The following is an 18,931-nucleotide window of genomic DNA, read 5'->3' as shown; positions in this document are numbered from 1 at the left end:
CAAATCCTGAGCAGTTATGGGACCAGAATGAGGTGGTCATTAAATAAATCCTCCAACCCTATCTATCTCTCAAGTCCCATGTTTGCTCATAGGAATTTGTTCCCTTCTCATACATGTTGACCAGACACAAGACAAGACCCCTTGGCCCTCAGAATGTTTTCCCAACATCAAACCTTTAGACATGTTTACTGGCCCAAAACATTCCAAGACATGAGTATATTTGTGTGTACATGAGCAACCAACCGAACAGGTGGTTAATGTTTCCTAAGACTGCCCAGTGATTGTTGACATCAAAAACATCTAGTTTAAGCCAGGGTTCAGTTACAGCAGGAAATTAGAGGGATCATCAGTGAATAGATTGAGGGTATAGGTTTATGCAGGTCTATTGACCTTGAAGCTGGAATTCTAAACAGCATATTGGAGAGATATGGGAGGGAACCTGGTGACAGAGAGTCGGATTAGAGGAGAAGCATAGATACTAAAGGAATAAGAGTACAGAAGATAACTAAATTGGCTCCTATATTGGACATCACCAAGAATAATGGAAGGCATGGTGGCTTTAGCTGGGACGACAAGATTTTTTTTTGGCTGTGTTGGGTCTTCGTTGCTGCACGCAGGCTTTCTCTAGTTGCGGTGAGCAGGCTCTAGAGCGCAGGCTCAGTAGTTGGGGCGCACGGGCTTAGTTGCACCCCAGCATGTGGGATCTTCAGGGACCAGGGATCGAACCTGTGTCCCCTGCATTGGCAGGCGGATTCTTAACCACTGCACCACCAGGGAAGTCCCAAGATGTTTTTAAATTAATATTAACTTGGGGGTAGATAAGAAATCAATAGCCTGTCCTCTAGGGACTCAGGTAGATGTCCAGTGGCAGGCAATCTGGACCCAACTCTGTGAGTTCCCATCACAGAGCTATTCGAGTTGGACAGTCCCTTGGCAGGAGATATTTAGAGAGGATTCCGGCGTGGCTTGGATTAAACACATGGTTCTAAACAATAGCTATACAATCTGAATCACCTGGGGAGCTTTTGAACCAATCACCCATGCTGGAGTCTCACACACACTTCCCCATCCTCACCCAGAGACAACTCTTCTGAATGAGTAGTACTGAGTTGGGTTCTTGGCATCCACATTTCTACAAAGGTGCAAATTTGATTTGTATGCACACCCGCAGCTGAGAATCTAAATTAAACATTGGTATGAATAGCTACCATTTAGTGTCATATGCATCCCGATAGGGCCCCAAGTATATATCATTACTTCTTACTGTAACCCTCCATGGTAGAGATTATTTCCCCCATTTTACAGGTAAAATGGCTCAACACGGTTAAATAAAACATCCAAAGTCACATAGGTAGTCATGTGATGGCTAGGAGCAGAATCCACATCCTTCAGACTCCTTCTCCTACACCCACTGCCTCTCAAGAGCAGCTCCATCTCTGAAAACCTACAGTATATGCCCCCTTTCTACCCCCTTCCACCTTGCTCATCCTCTCTCTCTCCTCGAGGTACACTCTATCTCCCTGAGACCTAGCAAAATTCTTCCCAGTGATAAATCGGCTCCATGAATAATAGAGGGATTCCTTTCCTCTGAACTTTCATGGCCTATGTTCATTTGTTCATTTATTCATATATTTACTGAGCACCTAGTACATGCCGGACACTATGCTAGTCACTATAGCAGAGAACAAAATGGAAAATATCACTACCCTCGCAGAACTTAGGGGGAGAATAATTAGACAAAAAAAATAAATCAACAAGGTAATTGTAGATTGTAGTAAATGTTATGTAGGAGGAAAGATAACATGATAGGATAGGAAAGACTTTTTAAATAGAGTGGTCAGGAACGGTTCGAGCTCTCTGAGGAGGTAACATCAGAGTTAGGACCTGAAGGATGAGAATGAACCAGTCATGTCCAGGACCAGAGGAAGAACATTTCAGTCAAATGAAATAGCCAATGCAAAGACCCTGAGGCGAGAAAGCTCTTGATGTGCTCCAGAGAGGGAAATGCAACCTGTTGGCTGGAGCACAGTTAGCAAGAGGGAGAGTGGCATGAGATGAAGGTGCAGAGAAGAGCAGAGCCAGGTCACAGAGGGCCTTGTAAGCCTTAGGAAAGAGCCTGGGTTTTATTTAAAAGCAGTGGAATGCCATTGGAGGATTTTAAGCGAGGGAATGAAATAATCTGACTTAGATTTTTAAAAGACCATTTTGACTGTGGGTAGATAAGGGATGGGAGAACAGGAGTAAAAGGAGAGGTTGGTTAGTGTCTACAGCAGTAGCCCAACAGAAAGAGAGATGAGGTCTTGGATGCACTTGAGAGGTGATGGCGGAGACGGAAAGAAGAGGATGGATTCGAGATGCATCCTGGAAGCAGAACAAGGTTCTTGGTGATAGACTGGATGTGAGAGTGAGAGAAGAAGTAGAATCAAAATACTTACCTATCCTATTCATTTGACCTTTATTTCCTCCTTGAGGATTTTGTGGGTTTGTTTTAATGACTATGTCTTCCCAAATATATGGACAGTTCCTAAAGGGCAGAATCTTTATCTTATAATCCCTTGCTTCCCCACAATGCCTACTTACGATAGTATTTTTTACATAGTAAATAATAAACAGTTGTTCACTGCTAGCTTGCTACTACTTTATCATTGTTCAAGATGCAATATATGTTACTTCGATATGATCGCAACCCCTGAGGAAGGAAACACACATCAGTAAATTGTAAGTATATATAACAAGACAGGAACACATTACCTCTATATTTTGTATCCAAAAGAGGTAACATAGCTACCAGACACCAAGTAGATGAAAGCTGAGAAAAAGACCCACAAAAACTAATACGTATCAGTCTTGTACCAGTGAATTCTGGGAAAGCTGTTTAAACTGCAATAATTTTAATCATAATAGCAGGCATCAAAATCCTATTAAACACAAGGTAGTCTATTAGATATACACTATCTTATTTATTTCTCACAGAAAACCCTACTGCAAGGTAGATGGGTTTTTCTCATGTAGTTTATAGATACAAAAATGGAGGTCCTAAGAGTCTGTCACATTCAAAAATTACACCACTACTAAAAGACAGAGCCACAGAACTTCCCTGGTGGCACAGTGGTTAGGAATCCGCCTGGCAATGCAGGGGACACAGGTTTGAGCCCTGGTGCAGGAAGATCCCACATGCCGCAGAGCAAATAAGCCCGTCTGCCACAACTACTGAGCCTGCGCTCTAGAGCCTGCAAGCCACAACTACTGAGCCCACGTGCCACAACTACTGAAGCCCGCACACCTAGAGCCTGTGCTCTGCAACAGACAAGCCACCACAGTGAGAAGCCTGCGCACCGCAACAAAGAGTAGCCCCTTCTCGCCACAACAAGAGAAAGCCTGTGCGCAGCAACGAAGACCCAATGCAGCCAAAAAAACACAAAAAAAACAAAAGGCAGAGCCAGTATTCAAACCATGGTTTTTGTGACCCCAAAGTCCAGGTCCATTATATCTGGGCAGCTTCACACTGAAAGGGGTCCACTCTAGGCTCTGACTGGGACTGACCTTATAGTTTAACTAAAACCTCAGAAGAAAAGGTTGCATGAAAAAGCATTTAAATCAGTCTGGAAGGGTTCTATGACAACTCCCTCTGCCCCAATCTTGTCTCCAAGAACTTTCCCAGAGAAGAGAGCTGCTGGAAATGGAATTCCTCTGCCACTGTATTTGCCCTGAAGCCTTCTTGGTAATGATGTTTAACCCTATGACATGGGGGTCTGGCCCAGGTCTTGCCTGGAACATAAGCCCATCACAAATATTCCCACCATGCTTAAGAGAGATGGCAGCCACTGCCACTTCTACTCAGACCAAATGGTACCCAAGAAAGCAGGTGATCCCTATTAAGACATATTCAAAAATCAATCCAACAGATACTGCAATAGGTAATAAAAATATCATTATCACAAGGAAAGAAGCCATTTAAAAACAGTTAACATCCAAAGGAAAGAAAAAAAAATAAGCATCACAAATTTTGTATTGCATATGCATAGGGGTGTTCATTAAAGCACACGTTTCTCTGGCTAATTACATTAGGAACAACGTTTGGATCTGCATCAGGAATACAGTCAACTAATTATGAACGTGGCCGGGAATTTTTCCTTAGTATCCTATTATCTGTGATTTTATTCAAATAATCAACTTCAAAATAGGTCTGTCTCCCTGGGGGAAAATGTGTTGTGCCAGTTTCAAGGACGACATTGATATTGTAACTCTGTTTCATATCTTGAAGGTAAAAATGTTTATCCTCACTGCTAGCTTTAAAATTCTGCCCAAGAAAATATTCCAGAAGGAAATCTGTTTGATGAAAGGTGTAGGCAATTCATGGCATCTAATCAACAACTGACTGCACCACCAATGACTGCTATTTATGACACACGCCAGCACAATCATGTGAGTGATGACAGAAACAACAGAGTAAAATAAGGCTTCATCGAAGACTGTTTTAGAGACCAAAAAATACCAAGCTGAGAAAGAAAAAAGAATGACCAATAACGTCTATAAATTGAGGCAGACATTTTGCCAAATGCTGGGGGAATAAATGATTGACCTATTCCACTTATTGATATTGACCAAAGGGGGGGAAAAAGAAAAAGATCTTCCCAGAAAAATAAACTACTAGATGAAAAACTCCAGTAAAAGGGCAGCTACAAGTACGAAAATGGAAGAAAATCACATTAAAGCCAGCGTTCATCTTTACCCAACAATAATAGGAAGAAGTCTCTATTGGATAGAGACTTAGGATAAGATCAGAAGGTTTATGTAACACCTGGAATTTAGTGCAACATGGTAGGTGGTAAGGCCCCAAACAGTCTAGGCGGATGAAACCAGAGTCTACACTACATTCATGTTCTAGGTCGGATAATTCAGCATTTATACCTATACTTTCTTCATTTATAAAAATGTTCTCTTCCCCTCTTAACAGTAAGCTCTTTGTGGGCTGTGTCTATATTCTATATCCTTAGAATATCCCCTGCAGTCATGTGAGTTATTAATATCATTAGGAACATTAATTTTGGTGAAGTTTATATGTAAGAAATATGGCCTAAGGAATAAGTCTGAAAACGTAACCTTACGACAAAGTTTCATGCACTTTATGGCATGTTCTGAGTTTGGCCAAATTTAGTTAGACCCTCAATCCAGGATCACTTGGGCATTAAATTACGTACATAACTGATGTTGGGCGTTGGAATCTAACATCACAATATGTGGCTACTTGAATTTAGACAATGTTATCACAGTCATCAAAAGGAAATGGGAGGGTTATAGCATTCCCTGAAGCACATTCCCAAAAGTGTCGATAGCTTATTAACGGCTGTAACTAAGCCCTTTAGTAACAAAAAGTGTACTTGCCCTTAAGATAGTAGAAAGAAAAAAATTACTTTTTGATGGAGTTTTTATTCTAAAGTTTCCCATGAACTTTAACCTCAACTAATAATACATTTCCTTCAGATCGTATTCATAGATCATTTGGAGGAAAAAGAAAATTTTCCGTTTCACATTAAAACACTTACTGTCAACAAATAGTGTCTAATATGGAAACAGCTAGAATCTGAACACTTCAGAAACTGCAGAGGAGGTGATAGGGTAGGTAAAAGCGTGAGTGCTGGAAGAAAAAAAACACGGGTTTATCAGCATGTCTCTTAAAAAGATCTTCCATTCATAGAGGTGAAATAGTTTTTGATGCTTTGAGCTGCATAGGAATCTTTCTTTTTAAAAAAAAATAACATTAAAACTCTTCATTTTAATGTTCTAGCTGTAAACAGAACATTTGAATCAAAAACCAATAAACAGGACTTTCCTGGTGGCACAGTGGTTAAGAATCTGCCTGCCGATGCAGGAGACACGGGTTCGATCCCTGGTCTGGGAAGATCCCACATGCCGTGGAGCAACTAAGCCCGTGCGCCACAACTACTGAGCCTGCGCTCTAAAGCCCACGAGCCACAACTACTGAAGCCCATGTGCCAGGGTTTCAGCAAGGCTCAGCCACAGGACAAGCTGGCATGCAGTCTGGAAGCCAATTCCACTATGCCTGCCATCATCTGGGCCACCTTTTGGGGGTGATTCACGGTGCTTCTACAGGCCTTAGGTATGCCAGGCACTGTGCCAGGTGCTGAAGAGATGATACTGAAGAAGACTACATGGTCACTGAGCTCCCAGATTTACAGCCCAGTAGGGCAGACTGATAAAAACTATGAAAATAATGATAAATAATATACTTACGTGTTGGGTACTAAGCAAGAGAATGTCAGAGACGACATTTCAGCTGAAACTTGAAAGCTGAGAAGGAACTTCCTGTGCAGAAAGCAGGTAGCCTCCCTCAACAGGTGAATGAATAAATAAAACGTGGTATACACATACAGTAGAAAATTATTCAGCCTGAAAAAGGAATGATATTCTTCAAAAGGTACAAACTCCCACTCATAAGATAAATGAGTACTAGGGATGAAATGTACAACATGACATATGAATACTGTTGAGAGTAATTCCTAAGAGTTCTCATCACAAGGAAAAAAATATCACTTTTTTATTTCTTTAATGTTGTATCTATATGAGATGATGAATGCTCACTAAACTCATTGTGATAATCATTTCATGACGTATGTGAGTCAAATCATTATGCTGCACACCTTAAACTTATACAGTGCTGTGTGTCAATTATATCTCAATACAACTGAAAGGAAAGAAAGGAATGAAGTTCTGATACATGCTATAACATGGATGAACCTTGAAAATATTATGCGCAGTCAAATAAGCCAGATATAAAAAAGACAAGTATTGTATGAGTCCACATATATGAGGTACCTACAATACAAATTCACAGAGACAGAAAGTAGGTTACCAGGGGCTAGAGGGAGGAGGGAATGGGGAGTTCTTGTTTAATGGGTACAGAGTTTCTGTTTTGAGATGATGAAAATGTTCTGGAAATGGACAGCAGTGTTAATTGCACAACATTGTGAATGCACTTAATACCGTGGAATTATACACTTAAACATGGTTAAAATGGTAAACTTTATATTATGTGTATTTTACCACAATAACAATTTTTAAAACAGGTTGGCAATTATTTCAAGTAGAGAGAAAAGACCCTGAAGCTGATAAGAGATTGACATACTGGTTGGGAGAGAATGATGGGAGACGTAACCTGTATAAAAGCCAAAAAAGACAAACCCCTGTTGGCTTCAAAATCCATGGTTAGGAGTTTGGATTTTATTCTCAGTGCAGTGGTCATTTCACTGTTTTTAGAAAGGTTTTAAGAAGAAGTAGTAAGCTTGGAAGCGGATTCTTAAAGGGACTGTTCAGTACCAGACACATTGCTGGTGAGAATTCCCAGCCCGAAAGGAAGATAAGGCCCCAAAAAGGATGGGAAGAAAATCTGGAAGACAGATAGTCCCGGAACCCTCAACTGGTCTGCTTACACTGCAAACCACTCATCACTGGACCCTTCCATGAGAGGCAAACTACCAAAGGGAAGAACACAAATGCCACCCCTTCCATGAACCACCCAATCCCCCCACCTGAACTCTCTTAGTCTTTACCCATTCTTCTCACATGATACTTAGGAGTTCACCCTTACAGAATAGTTCGTGGTGTACCTGTCTTTACCCTGCTCCCAGACTCCAGACTTACCTAGTCACAGGATCTATCAAGTATGCTGGACTCTGGATTTGTTGCTAATGATAACACAGTTAAAGTGATTCCCTCACCTTGCTCCTGGCTTGGTTGAATTATAAAAAGTCAAATTCTTTAAGCTGTCACTTACAACTGGCACCTTCTCTGAAAATCAAAAATAATAATAATAATAAGGGACTTCCCTGGTGGCGCAGTAGTTAAGAATCCTGCCAATGCAGGGGACACAGGTTTGATCCCTGGTCCGGGAAGATTCCGCGGAGCAGCTAAGCCCATGTGCCACAACTACTGAGGCTGCGCTGTAGAGCCCACGAGCCACAACTACTGAGCCCGTGTGCCGCAACTACCGAAGCCCGCGCACCTAGAGACTGCGCTCCGCAACAAGAGAAAGCCCGCTCACAGCAACGAGGACCCAACACAGCCAAAAATAAATAAATTAGAAAAATAAAATGTTCAGCAGAAAAATGTTTAAGAAAGTAATAATAATAGCAAAATAATAGGAAATGCAAGCTAGAGATGGTGTCCTTCCCAGAGAGCGCATGGAAATGTGTGATGGATGTTTCCACAAATTCCTACCCATTTTGGAAGATTTCATCCTCACTTCCAACATGCACTTCTGAGGCCTGCTCAGGTGCGGAACTTGTGTCACAGTGCCCCACCCCCCACCCCCAAGGCAGCAGCAGAGCCTCCAGGGACACGGTAATTGGGAAAAGGCAAACAACAGGAGCCGCCAGCTGTGTCTTCTCTAATGGGGAAGTCCGTTATCCGACACACACGCTGCCGTCTGGAATGCACGGCTGCTCCTTTCAAAAGTACCTGCTTCTCAGCATCCAAGTTCACAGTTTGCTAGTGTTTTTAGTGGAATTCCCAATTCCTGTGGCTTCATAACGCTGAGCTAAAAATACAGTGCCGGCTGGCACATAGCCCAGATTCTGGAGCCCCAAAGAAGAATGAGGGATAAATAAGAGGGGTGTGTTTAGAGAGAAGCAGGCACAGCCAGGAGAAGCCGGTGGCCATATGGTGAAACGGGGGAGGAAGAGGGGGGAGGGTGTCAGCAGGCAAAGGGAACAGTTATTACAGGAGGGAAAAAAGAAGTGAAGATCTGCTAAATGACAGTTCTTTGGGAAATGGAACAAGCCTTCTCCTCTAACATTCTCAGTACAATAATCCGGATGACTACTGATTTTCAAAGTAATACAAATGGTCTTATATGGAGTTTCTGATATAAATCTCTAGGGGGTTCTTTGATATACATTATGGCACATTTTAATCTAAGTTCTGTATTTTAATTGATCCATGGAAAGATAATGTTAGAACTCAATTGTACGTTTAGAATTTCTTAACCCGCAGGATGATAATTATCAGAATGTGTTTAGAGCCTGAATTGCAAATCAATATCAAAAGGATTAACTTAGCCAAGTGCATCACTGAGGTTGCTTAGCTACGCAATAAATTCACTGAAAACTTTTATATTTTCTTTTTTCCAAAATGGAAACAACTTTGTTACTTTTTCTAATGCATTAAAAAAAATTCCTTCAATACAGGAAGTATATAAAATATAAAAATCATCCAGGACTTCCCTGGTGGCGCAGTGGTTAAGAATCCGCCTGCCAATGCAGGGGACACGGGTTCGAGCCCTGGTCCGGGAAGATTCCCACATGCCGCAGAGCAACTGGGCCCGTGTGCCACAACTACTGACTCTGCGCTCTAGAGCCCTCGAGCTACAACTGCTGAGCCCGCGTGCCACAACTACTGAAGCCTGAGCGCCTAGAGCCCGTGCTCTGCAACAAGAGAAGCCACCGCACGCCACAACTAGAGAAAGCCCACGCACAGCAACGAAGGCCCAATGCAGCCAAAAGTAAAAAACAAATAAATAAATTTATATTAAAAAAAAATCATCCAGGATCCCTCCCAGTGGAAACTACCATGGTTAATGTTTTGATATATAGCTTTCTAAACTTTTTCATAAACATACATGTACATATGAAACATTTTCATGTACATTTACATGTACATTTTTCAAAGTTAAGGCCATGTTATTCATACAGTTTGTAACTCAGTAGTATACTGTTAATACTTACCTATGTCAATAAAGATTCTTCCCAACGTAATTTTTTTGGCTACAAAATATCCACTTTATGTACATGCTATGATTTATCTAACCAATTTCCTTATCAACAGACATTTGAAATTGTTTCCAATATTTCACTATTATAAAATAACTACAGAAAATCAAAAACGTGAGTGCCTTACACTTCTCTCTACAAATAAATTTGAAAATAAACTTGAAATAGATGATTTTTCTTAGAATATGTAAATTACCAAAATGGATATCAACAAGAATAGGAAACTTAAACAGGACCAGTAAGTATTAATTTTTTTAACTATCCCAAGGACTGCCTCTCCCTAAGTGCCACATCCAGATGGTTTTCTAGGTGAAATCTTTAAAAATCCTATTTATAGTATTCCAGAGAATAGAGAAAGAAGGAAATGTTTTTACATTCTTTCCTCAAAATTTAGAATAACATTAATACCCAAACCAACAAAGATGGCATAGAAAAGGAAAATAGACCAATCTGACTTATGAATATCAATGCAAGACTTCTAAGTAAAATTTAGCAAATATAATGCTGATTAAAAGAAAAAAAACACCAAAGACCCAGAAGAATCCATTCCAGCAACTAGTATTGATCAGGAAATATAAGTCAGCATATAACTGGTTAAAAGGAGAAAAAATATATATGATCACCTTAATACATGCCTAAAAGACGTGATAAAACAACTCATTTCTGATTTTTTTTTAAATCCCAATAAAATGGGAATAGATGAAGTCTTCCTCAATATTATGTACATATAGTCAAAAACTGGTGAACTGACGAAGAGAGAGAAAGCCAAAAGTAGAAACAAACCAAAAGCCAACATCATCACAAAAATGGAAGCAGTATACCAGAGTGATTAAGCACACAATCTCAGAAACTAGAATTCTAAGTTCAAATTTCAGCTCCATTACTAGTTGGATAACCTCAAACAAATTATTTAACTTCTCCATGCCTCAGTTTTCCCATCTGTAAAATGTGATAACAATAGCACACACTCATAGGGATATTGTAATTGAATGAGTCTATATATATATATATGCTTAGAACAGCACTTGGCTCACAGCACTCTCTCCGTGTACATAAGACTATAAATAGATGTATGTAACATCAAAAAGCCAAGATCATGAATGAATAATGAAACACTCCCATGAAAGTCAGGAATAAGAAAAGAATATTCAAAGTTAATACTACTACTTAATTTTTTGTTCTGAAAACACAAGCTAAGTGGTCAGTCAAGAGAAAAATATAACTTTTATAAACATAGAAAAACAAAACATGGAATTATCATTATTTGCAGATGATAAAATATTATTCCTATAAATATCAAGAGAATCAACTGAAAACTTATTAGAAACAATAGGAATTTACTGGATTTATTTAATTCATTCAGTACCCCGAAGAGAGATTTAGAGAGAAATATGAAAACAATCTCAAGATGGTATAAGCTGGGAAGCTGGACCTTTGGAAAACTCACCTTGGCAATTTAATTTTGGGGATTCCCATGTGCCCAAGGCTGTGCAGCTTGAAACTGTATCTTCTGGGCCACTGAAGAATCCTTCTTTGCAAGCATAACGAATCTGGCTGCCAAGCCTAGAGGTATAATTTCCTATGATATAGCCATCTGGGACCTCAGGAGGGGTGCCACAGTCTATTTCTGAAAACAAATTAACGTCAAACTCATTGCTATATGAATGCGAATTTTCAAAATTCATAATCTCTCTCCACCTCTACCTCATGCCCTCTCCCCTCACCTATACACACCCGAGCCATATTTTAAATAGGCTGGTTCATTTCCACATGACTTCTGGGCATGTTTCCAGTGAGTGTCTCTATTCATTCTTCTGGCCTTCCACAGGTAATAGCATTTATACATGCACAAAACTGAATGGATTTGGCAATCAACCCTCACTAATTGATACTAACTAAAGAGGAGAAGCCTAGCCCAGCAAAGTAAAACATGTGAATTGCACAATACCTTAAGATATATAGGCTTTTATAACTTCCCTGGTCACTTTTGAGATGGTGGCTCTTATCAGATCAGCTCTGTTTACTATCTAACATAATGGTTAACATCTGAATATCTATTAACAACTCAAAATCCCCGAAGCATACTAATTTTAGCTTTTTTAATATAGCCCCTTCTATCTTGACTGTTATTTTATTTCATAGGTTACAAAGGAACAGATCCAACACACATCCCCAACACAGACCCACAGACATAGGCTCAGAGCAGGAGAAAGTCACCACCAACAGACTCTCACCTTCGGATGCTGCATTCTTTGACAGAAACCCACCTGTGCACGACGTGGCATCTCTGGTTGGATGGAAAGGCTCAGGCCCACCCTTTGGCAAGTATCCATCCATACAGTAGCATTCAAAGCTCCCACGAGTGTTCACGCACCGTCCTCCATGCCTGCACCGGCCGGAAACCTCACACTCATCTATGTCTTGAGACCCATCCCAAATATAAGAAGGGACAGAAAAACAGAAAAAAGAAAAAAAGTGGGGGGACATTGTGACAGCCACTTCTCACATTCCCAATCTACACTTATAAGTGAATGCATTGGCTTGTAATTGTATCATGAATTTTATTTTACTCCTTAAGAGTTCTTCTCCTGTATCCTACACATCATAGGCACAAAGAGGTGCTCAATAAATATGTCAGTGTGTTATGAAAATTTATAAAAACCAACAAGTATCAACAAAACAAATAACCCAAGAAAGTGAACCCAAAAAAGTATGCTAAAAAAACTCAATTACTATAAAATAAGGATAGCCTCAATCTTGTACTAAAATATCTGAAGCAGAACTCCTGATACAAAACGATTTAGACCAGAGTGAAAAATGCTTTCCAGCTCATGAGCATAGGACGACGCAGCAAGAAGTAAAGAAGATAACTCAGGAGGGTCTCGCTAATTTTACCAAGATTAGAAGGGCTTAAAACAGCCTTCAAGAAGGAAAAGACATGCTCCTTAGCCGACTTTTCCCCTTGACTGAAGATTGCCGGTGGTAGCAGGTCCAGGAGTAAAAACCACACAATAATTCAGAGGCTGAAAAAGAAATCTCTCTGCCAGTTAGCAGTCTTTTCCCCCCAGAGCTGGCTTAGTGAACAAAATTTAAAACTTTGGAAACTCCATCAGAGCCACACACACACCAATTTCATTTAGAGAAAGAAAAGTACTAAGTAAAAGGGGACTTTTTCCAGGACATTTGCAAGAACCATCGGGGGGCAGAGGACAGGGGGGCATCGTGACTGAAGAAAGCCTGGTTGTTCCCAGACTCTGGGATTTCAAAGAGCAGTCATTTTGGAAGGACTGATATAAGGTGGCCAATATTCTATTTTGCCAGTAAAGACTTTTTTTTCCCTTAAACTAGCACTATGATTTCATTTAAAAAAAGAATATTTTAACAACCCCCCCCAAAAGGAAGAATATAATCTCAGAATCCTTTTAAATTGTTTAGTGTGATTTTATTAAAATTCACTACATTCTTTATATTGGTTTGTTTGTTTTTTGGTTTTGGACCAAGGAACACCTCATCGCTTCCTGATTGTCGTCTGGGAACCAGTAATTCATTCAGTTGCTGGAGGAGACCCAAGTTACCAATTCTGATCAACCTACATCTTTAGTGCAGCAAACTTTGGGAACTCTGTGGGAGATCAGCTCCAGAGATAGCTGTCAACAATTCCTCTCCTTCCTTTCTTGCATGCTTCTCCTCCCATCAGGAATGCAAACCATTTCCCCTCCCCTTGAGCTGGTCTTGAGACTTGCTTTAGCCAATAGAACTCGGCAGAAGTGATACAGTGCCTGCTCTGGACCCAGCCTGAGAAGATGGCTGGTAGCTTCCTCTTTCCCTCATTTATTTATTTATTTTTAAGATTTTTTTTTTTTTTTTTTATGTGGACCACTTTTAAAATCTTTATTGAATTTGTTGCAATATCGCTTCTGTTTTATGTTTTGGTTTTTTGGCCGTTGAGGCATGTGGGATCTTAGTTTCCTGACCAGGGATTGAACCTGCACCCCCTGCATCGGAAGGCAAAGTCTTAACCACTGGACCATCAGGGAAGTCCCCCTCTTTCCCTCTTTTAGAATCCAGTGTCCATGCTGAAGAAAATCCGTGCTTGGGAGAGAGGCCCTAAAGATGAGATGCCATGTGAAGACAGAGGCCACATGGAGGAGAGCTAAAGTGGCCTGGTGAACAGCCAGCATCAAGGCCCGAGCCATGTGTGAGAGAGGCCTTCTTTTTTTGGCTGTACCGGGCGGCATGCTGGATCTTAATTACCCGACCAGGGATCGAACCCTTGCCCCCTGCAGTGGAAGCGCAGCGTCTTAACCACTGGGCTGCCAGGGAAGACCTGAGAGAGGCCTTCTTTCACCTGCCAGCACAGCACAGCCTCGCCCAGCCACCAGCTGACTATGTCTACACATTACAAAACCACGCAGCCATGGAATTGTGACAAATGATAAATTGTTGTTTTAAACCACTAAATTTGGGGTGGTAGGGGGTGGGAGGAGTGGGGTTATGCAGTAAGAAATAACCAAGACACTCTTGACATAGGAAGAGACTGTGAAGTCCAAACAAGGTTAAGAGGATACTGTATTAATGAAAAAGAGGGGAAGTTCTGAGAAAACAATGAAGTCTTAGAAATTAAAAGCAAAATATGAATGCCAAAAATAAAAACTCAGTGGAGGCATTGAATAATAGGTTGGTCACTGCTAGAAAATAAATTCACAAATTTCAACCTGAGGAATTCTCCAAAGCACATAGAAATCTTAATTATATAAGATAGAAACTATGGGACAAAAAAATGGTATGAGGACAGACCCAAAATATTCAATATCTATTTAAAAGGAATTACAGAAGAGAATGGAGTAAATGTATAAGAATTAATATCAAGAGAAAAATCTCTTGGCTTATGTATTCAAATCCAAATAGCCTTTTAAGGTGACAGGCATGAATGTTGAAAAATGAGTCATTCTGAATTTCATGGAGTAAGAGAAAAATCTATAAACCTCCTGAGAGAAAGGAATGGTAATTTATGAGGAAAAGAGAACCAGTCTCACCCAGGACTTCTTGTTTGAAACACTAAATGCTAGATAGCACTGGAAAAATATTTATAGAGTTCTAAGGAAAAGAGAGCAAAACATCGTGCTATATTTAAGCAAAGGAATGACATTTTAGAACATGAGTGATCTCAAGAACTACACTACTGACATTTCCTTTCTGAAAAAGATTTTGAGAAAATACTCGAGCCAGTGAAAAACATCAGAATAAATAATGTCAAGAAAGGGGAAGACATCATAAAACACAACAAAGAGTGGTAAGAAATGAAACCAGTAAAACACACAATTGTTGATAACAGAATCATGGAGGTTTGGGTAACTGTTAAGAAAGGATTCTTAAAAGTAATATAAAATAAAATCAACCTCAATCTAGTACAAACTTTAGAAATGATTTCAACACTGCAGGATCTAACATGTGTTCCTAGATTGGATCCATCATTTTAGCTTATCAAGATTTTTTTATTCCACTGAGGAATTTGTAAAATGTGTTTATGTATATACCTTTAACACAGAAGCCATATTCCAGCCTGTCCCCCTGCCTCAGACTCCTCAAAGACAGTGAGTGGGAAAAATGAATTTTTCAGTAGACAGCTAAAAATAAGGGCTCCAAGTATTATAAGGCAAAGATGCAGTGGTATGGAAAAGACCTGGAGTTTCTAGATACTGATTAGCTCTGTATGAGTCACTATAGGCATTAATCAGTTTGCTTTGTGCACAATCATTCAATAGCCTAATAACAATAATTATTATAATGATTGTTAATAACAATAACTCCTGCATGTCATCTTGTACATGCCAAGCACTGTTCTAAGCACTTCATTATTTATTACTGATTATTTTCCATCTTATTTAATCCTCACAATAACTCTGGGTGATTGATGCTATTATTATCCCCATTTTATAGATGAAGTAACTGAAGGATAGAATGGTAAACTGGACTGAAGTCACACAGGCTAAGCAGTGCCAAAGCCAGGATCAGAAGCCAGACATCTGGCTTCTTGGACCTTATTCTTAATCACTATGCCACACCCTTTCTCCCTTTACAGTCTAATTGTACCATCATCCAATCAACAATTCTCTATCTTGTCCACAGAGATTGTCAAAGATATCAATTGCCTTAAGGATGTCTAGATGTATCTACCCTGTATCACTGAGATGAGTATGACACGATTTTGACTTTTAATCCCCTGCTACCTCCTAATGCTCACAAACCAGCCCTTTTCTAAACTTTTAGAGGGACTTCTCTGGCGGTCCAGTGGTGAAGAATCCACCTTCCAATGCAGAGGACGAGGGTTCGATCCCTGGTCGGGGAACTAGGATCCCACGTTCCGCGGGGCAACTAAGCCCACGTGCCACAACTACTGAGCTCATATGCCTCAACGAGAGAGCCTGTGTCCTGCAAACTACAGAGCCCACGCGCTATGGAACCTGCGGGCCACAACTAGAGAGGAGAAAACCCGCACACCGCAACTAGAGAGAAGCCTGAGCACTGCAAGGAAAGATCCCAAATGCCTCAACAAAGATCCTGCCTGCCGCAACTAAGACCTGACACAGCCAAAAATAAATAAAATAAATAAATAAATTTTAAAAATAAGTAAATAAACTTCTAGAATCTTGGCTGGATAAACACGTTAAATTCATCAGAACAGCTTCTCCACGTAGTGGTAGATTCCATGGGGTGTCCAAGGTTACCACATGTTTGCTTGTGAAGAAAAAATGTTCTGAGCAACCTTATTAACATACTTAACTAATCAAGGGAGAAAATTCCCTATGCCCCATTCTATATATAGGATTATTTAATTTTACCCACAGCCAGAACAACTCCTTGGTAGAAAGTAGCAAAACCGAGCAGGACACTCTGACCTCGTGCCAGGGCCCTAGTGTTCTATATTTAAAGTCTTTTCATGGATTTGAACATCAAACAGACCCAGGTTTGAGAACTGATTCTGCTACTTACTATTTGTACTAATACCTGTTCCTTGATCTTTCCAAATCACTTCTGTAAAATGAAGTTAATTATAGTAGGTCTTTTTGCAGAGATTAAATAAAACATGTGGAAAGCACTTAGCACAGTGCCTGGCTGACCTTTGGTCCTCAATACGTGTTAGCTAATAAGTGAGTGGACCTTGCCTCTCTACTGACTCAGTTCTTCCTGGAGCACAAGCCACTCCTTCATAACCCTGACCCTGACCATGAGCAATGAGCGTGCACATGCATACACTCACTGTCACAGGATTCTTGGCTGGAATCAGGGGAGTGGCCACATGGCTTGTTGCACTAGATCTAAATGCTCTAAGACAGAGGCCACCTTCCCTCCTCAAATGCCAAGTTCAGCTCAGAAACCTACATCTTAAGAAGCCACATTAGAGGAACACAAACACCCATTTAAAATCAGAACTGTTAAATTCATATCATTTATTGATATTATCCAGTGTTGGCAAGGATGTGAAGAAATGAAGACCTTCATGAAATGATTAGTGAGACAGAATATTGGTATGAACTTCCTGGAATACAGTCTAGCACTATGTATCAAAATGTAAAATGTGTAGGTATCCCTTTGACATAGAAATTATTTTCCAGAATTTATAACAAGGAGCTAATTACTTGTAAGGATGTAAGTACAAAACTGTTCATTAGAGCATTACTTATAATGGCAAAAAACAGAAAAACAATCACAATAGGGAAAAAATGAGTTAAGTAACATGGTACAGCCATGTAATAAATTCCATTCAGGGACTTCCCTGGTGGTTCAGTGCTTAAGAATCCGCCTGCCAATGCAGGGGACACAGGTTCAATCCCTGGTCCAGGAAGATCCCACATGCCATGGAACAACAAAGCCCATGCACCACAACTACTGAGCCTGTGCTCTAGAGCCCACGAGCCACAACTACTGAGCCCACGTGCTGCAACTACTGAAGCCAACGTGCCTAAAGCCCGTGCTCTGCAACAAGAGAAGCCACCGCAATGAGAAGCCCGCGCACTGAAACAAAGAGTAGCCCCCGCTCGCCACAAGTAGAGAAAGCCTGCGCACAGCAATGAAGATGCAACACAGCCAAAAAAAAAAAAAAAAAAAGAATTGTTGACTCTGGGTTAATATTAGGTAATCTTTTTTTTCTTTCTCCTTTATATGTGTCCATAATTGCTTGACTTTTCTACATAAGTATTTTTTAAAATAAATGGACAAGATAAAGCTTTATTTCTTCTCTGGGGGGAAATATTGACTTATTCTTCTGTCTCCTTTTGGCAAGAACAATTTTGGATCCTCATAATCAGAAGTAAACTATGGAAAGTGGGGAGGAGGGATAAATTAGGAGTTTGGGATTATCATATATACACTACTGCGTATAAAATAGATAACCAGCAAGGACTTACTGTGTAGCACAGAGAACTATACTCAATATTTTGTAATAACCTATAAGGGAAAATAATATATATATATAAAGTTATATATATAACTGAATCACTTTGCTGTACACTTGAAACTAACACAACATTGTAAATCAACTATACTTCAATTTAAAAAAAAAGAAGTAAATGACCCATTCACCCAGACTCTGTTCCAGAGCTTCATCCTAGGGTAACAGCTCCATCCTTTCTTGACACATAACTTTTGCAAAAGCAGTAGCTGAATAAGTGGAAAACCATTTTCAAACCATATTCATGGGGACTTCCCTGGTGGTCCAGTGGGTAAGACAGTGGGCTCCCAACGTCCCAGGTTTGATCCCTGGTTGGGGAACTAGATCCCACATGCCCAGCTAAAGATCCCACGTGCCGTGCAACTAAGACCTGGTGCAGCCTAAATAAATAAATAAATATTAAAAAAAAAAACATATTCATGCTCAGAGATGCGCTGGCCATGAACAAAGAGCCTGAACTTAAAGGGCTAAGCACCTCCTTCACAATCTTGCTAATATTGATAGTTTGCTTAGGAAAGCCTACTTTACAGACAGTTGTTCAAAAGTAAACTTAAGCCCAGCTCCTGTCCCTATTACTCCTCCCAAAACTTTAAATTAATAGAGTAAAAAAGAACCCTGTGTATATATTTTACTATACTCAACCGGGCCTTTGGAAAGAACCTGGGTTATCTACATCCTGAGGCTTGAGCGA

The 18,931-nt window shown here is 40.2% G+C and overlaps 1 protein-coding gene across 1 annotated transcript in view; it reads right to left on the bottom strand.

Moving 5' to 3' along the window:
* SUSD1 (sushi domain containing 1) overlaps positions 1-18,931 on the bottom strand; it is a gene marked incomplete at its 3' end in the record, with an annotated part of 123,224 nt that overhangs the window by 86,033 nt on the left and 18,260 nt on the right. The window contains exons 4-5 of the mRNA XM_082656867.1: positions 12,023-12,208; positions 11,236-11,415 (exon numbers count right to left, since the gene is read on the bottom strand). Of these exons, the coding sequence (XP_082512993.1) occupies positions 11,236-11,415; positions 12,023-12,208 (366 nt within the window). The remainder of the gene's footprint in view (positions 1-11,235; positions 11,416-12,022; positions 12,209-18,931) is intronic.

This window comes from Grampus griseus (assembly GCF_964374135.1).
Source record: "Grampus griseus genome assembly, chromosome: 6".
Taxonomy (NCBI): Eukaryota; Metazoa; Chordata; class Mammalia; order Artiodactyla; family Delphinidae; genus Grampus; species Grampus griseus.
Note: the sequence above shows the minus strand (reverse complement) of the source record. Positions and strands in the feature narration are given on the sequence as shown.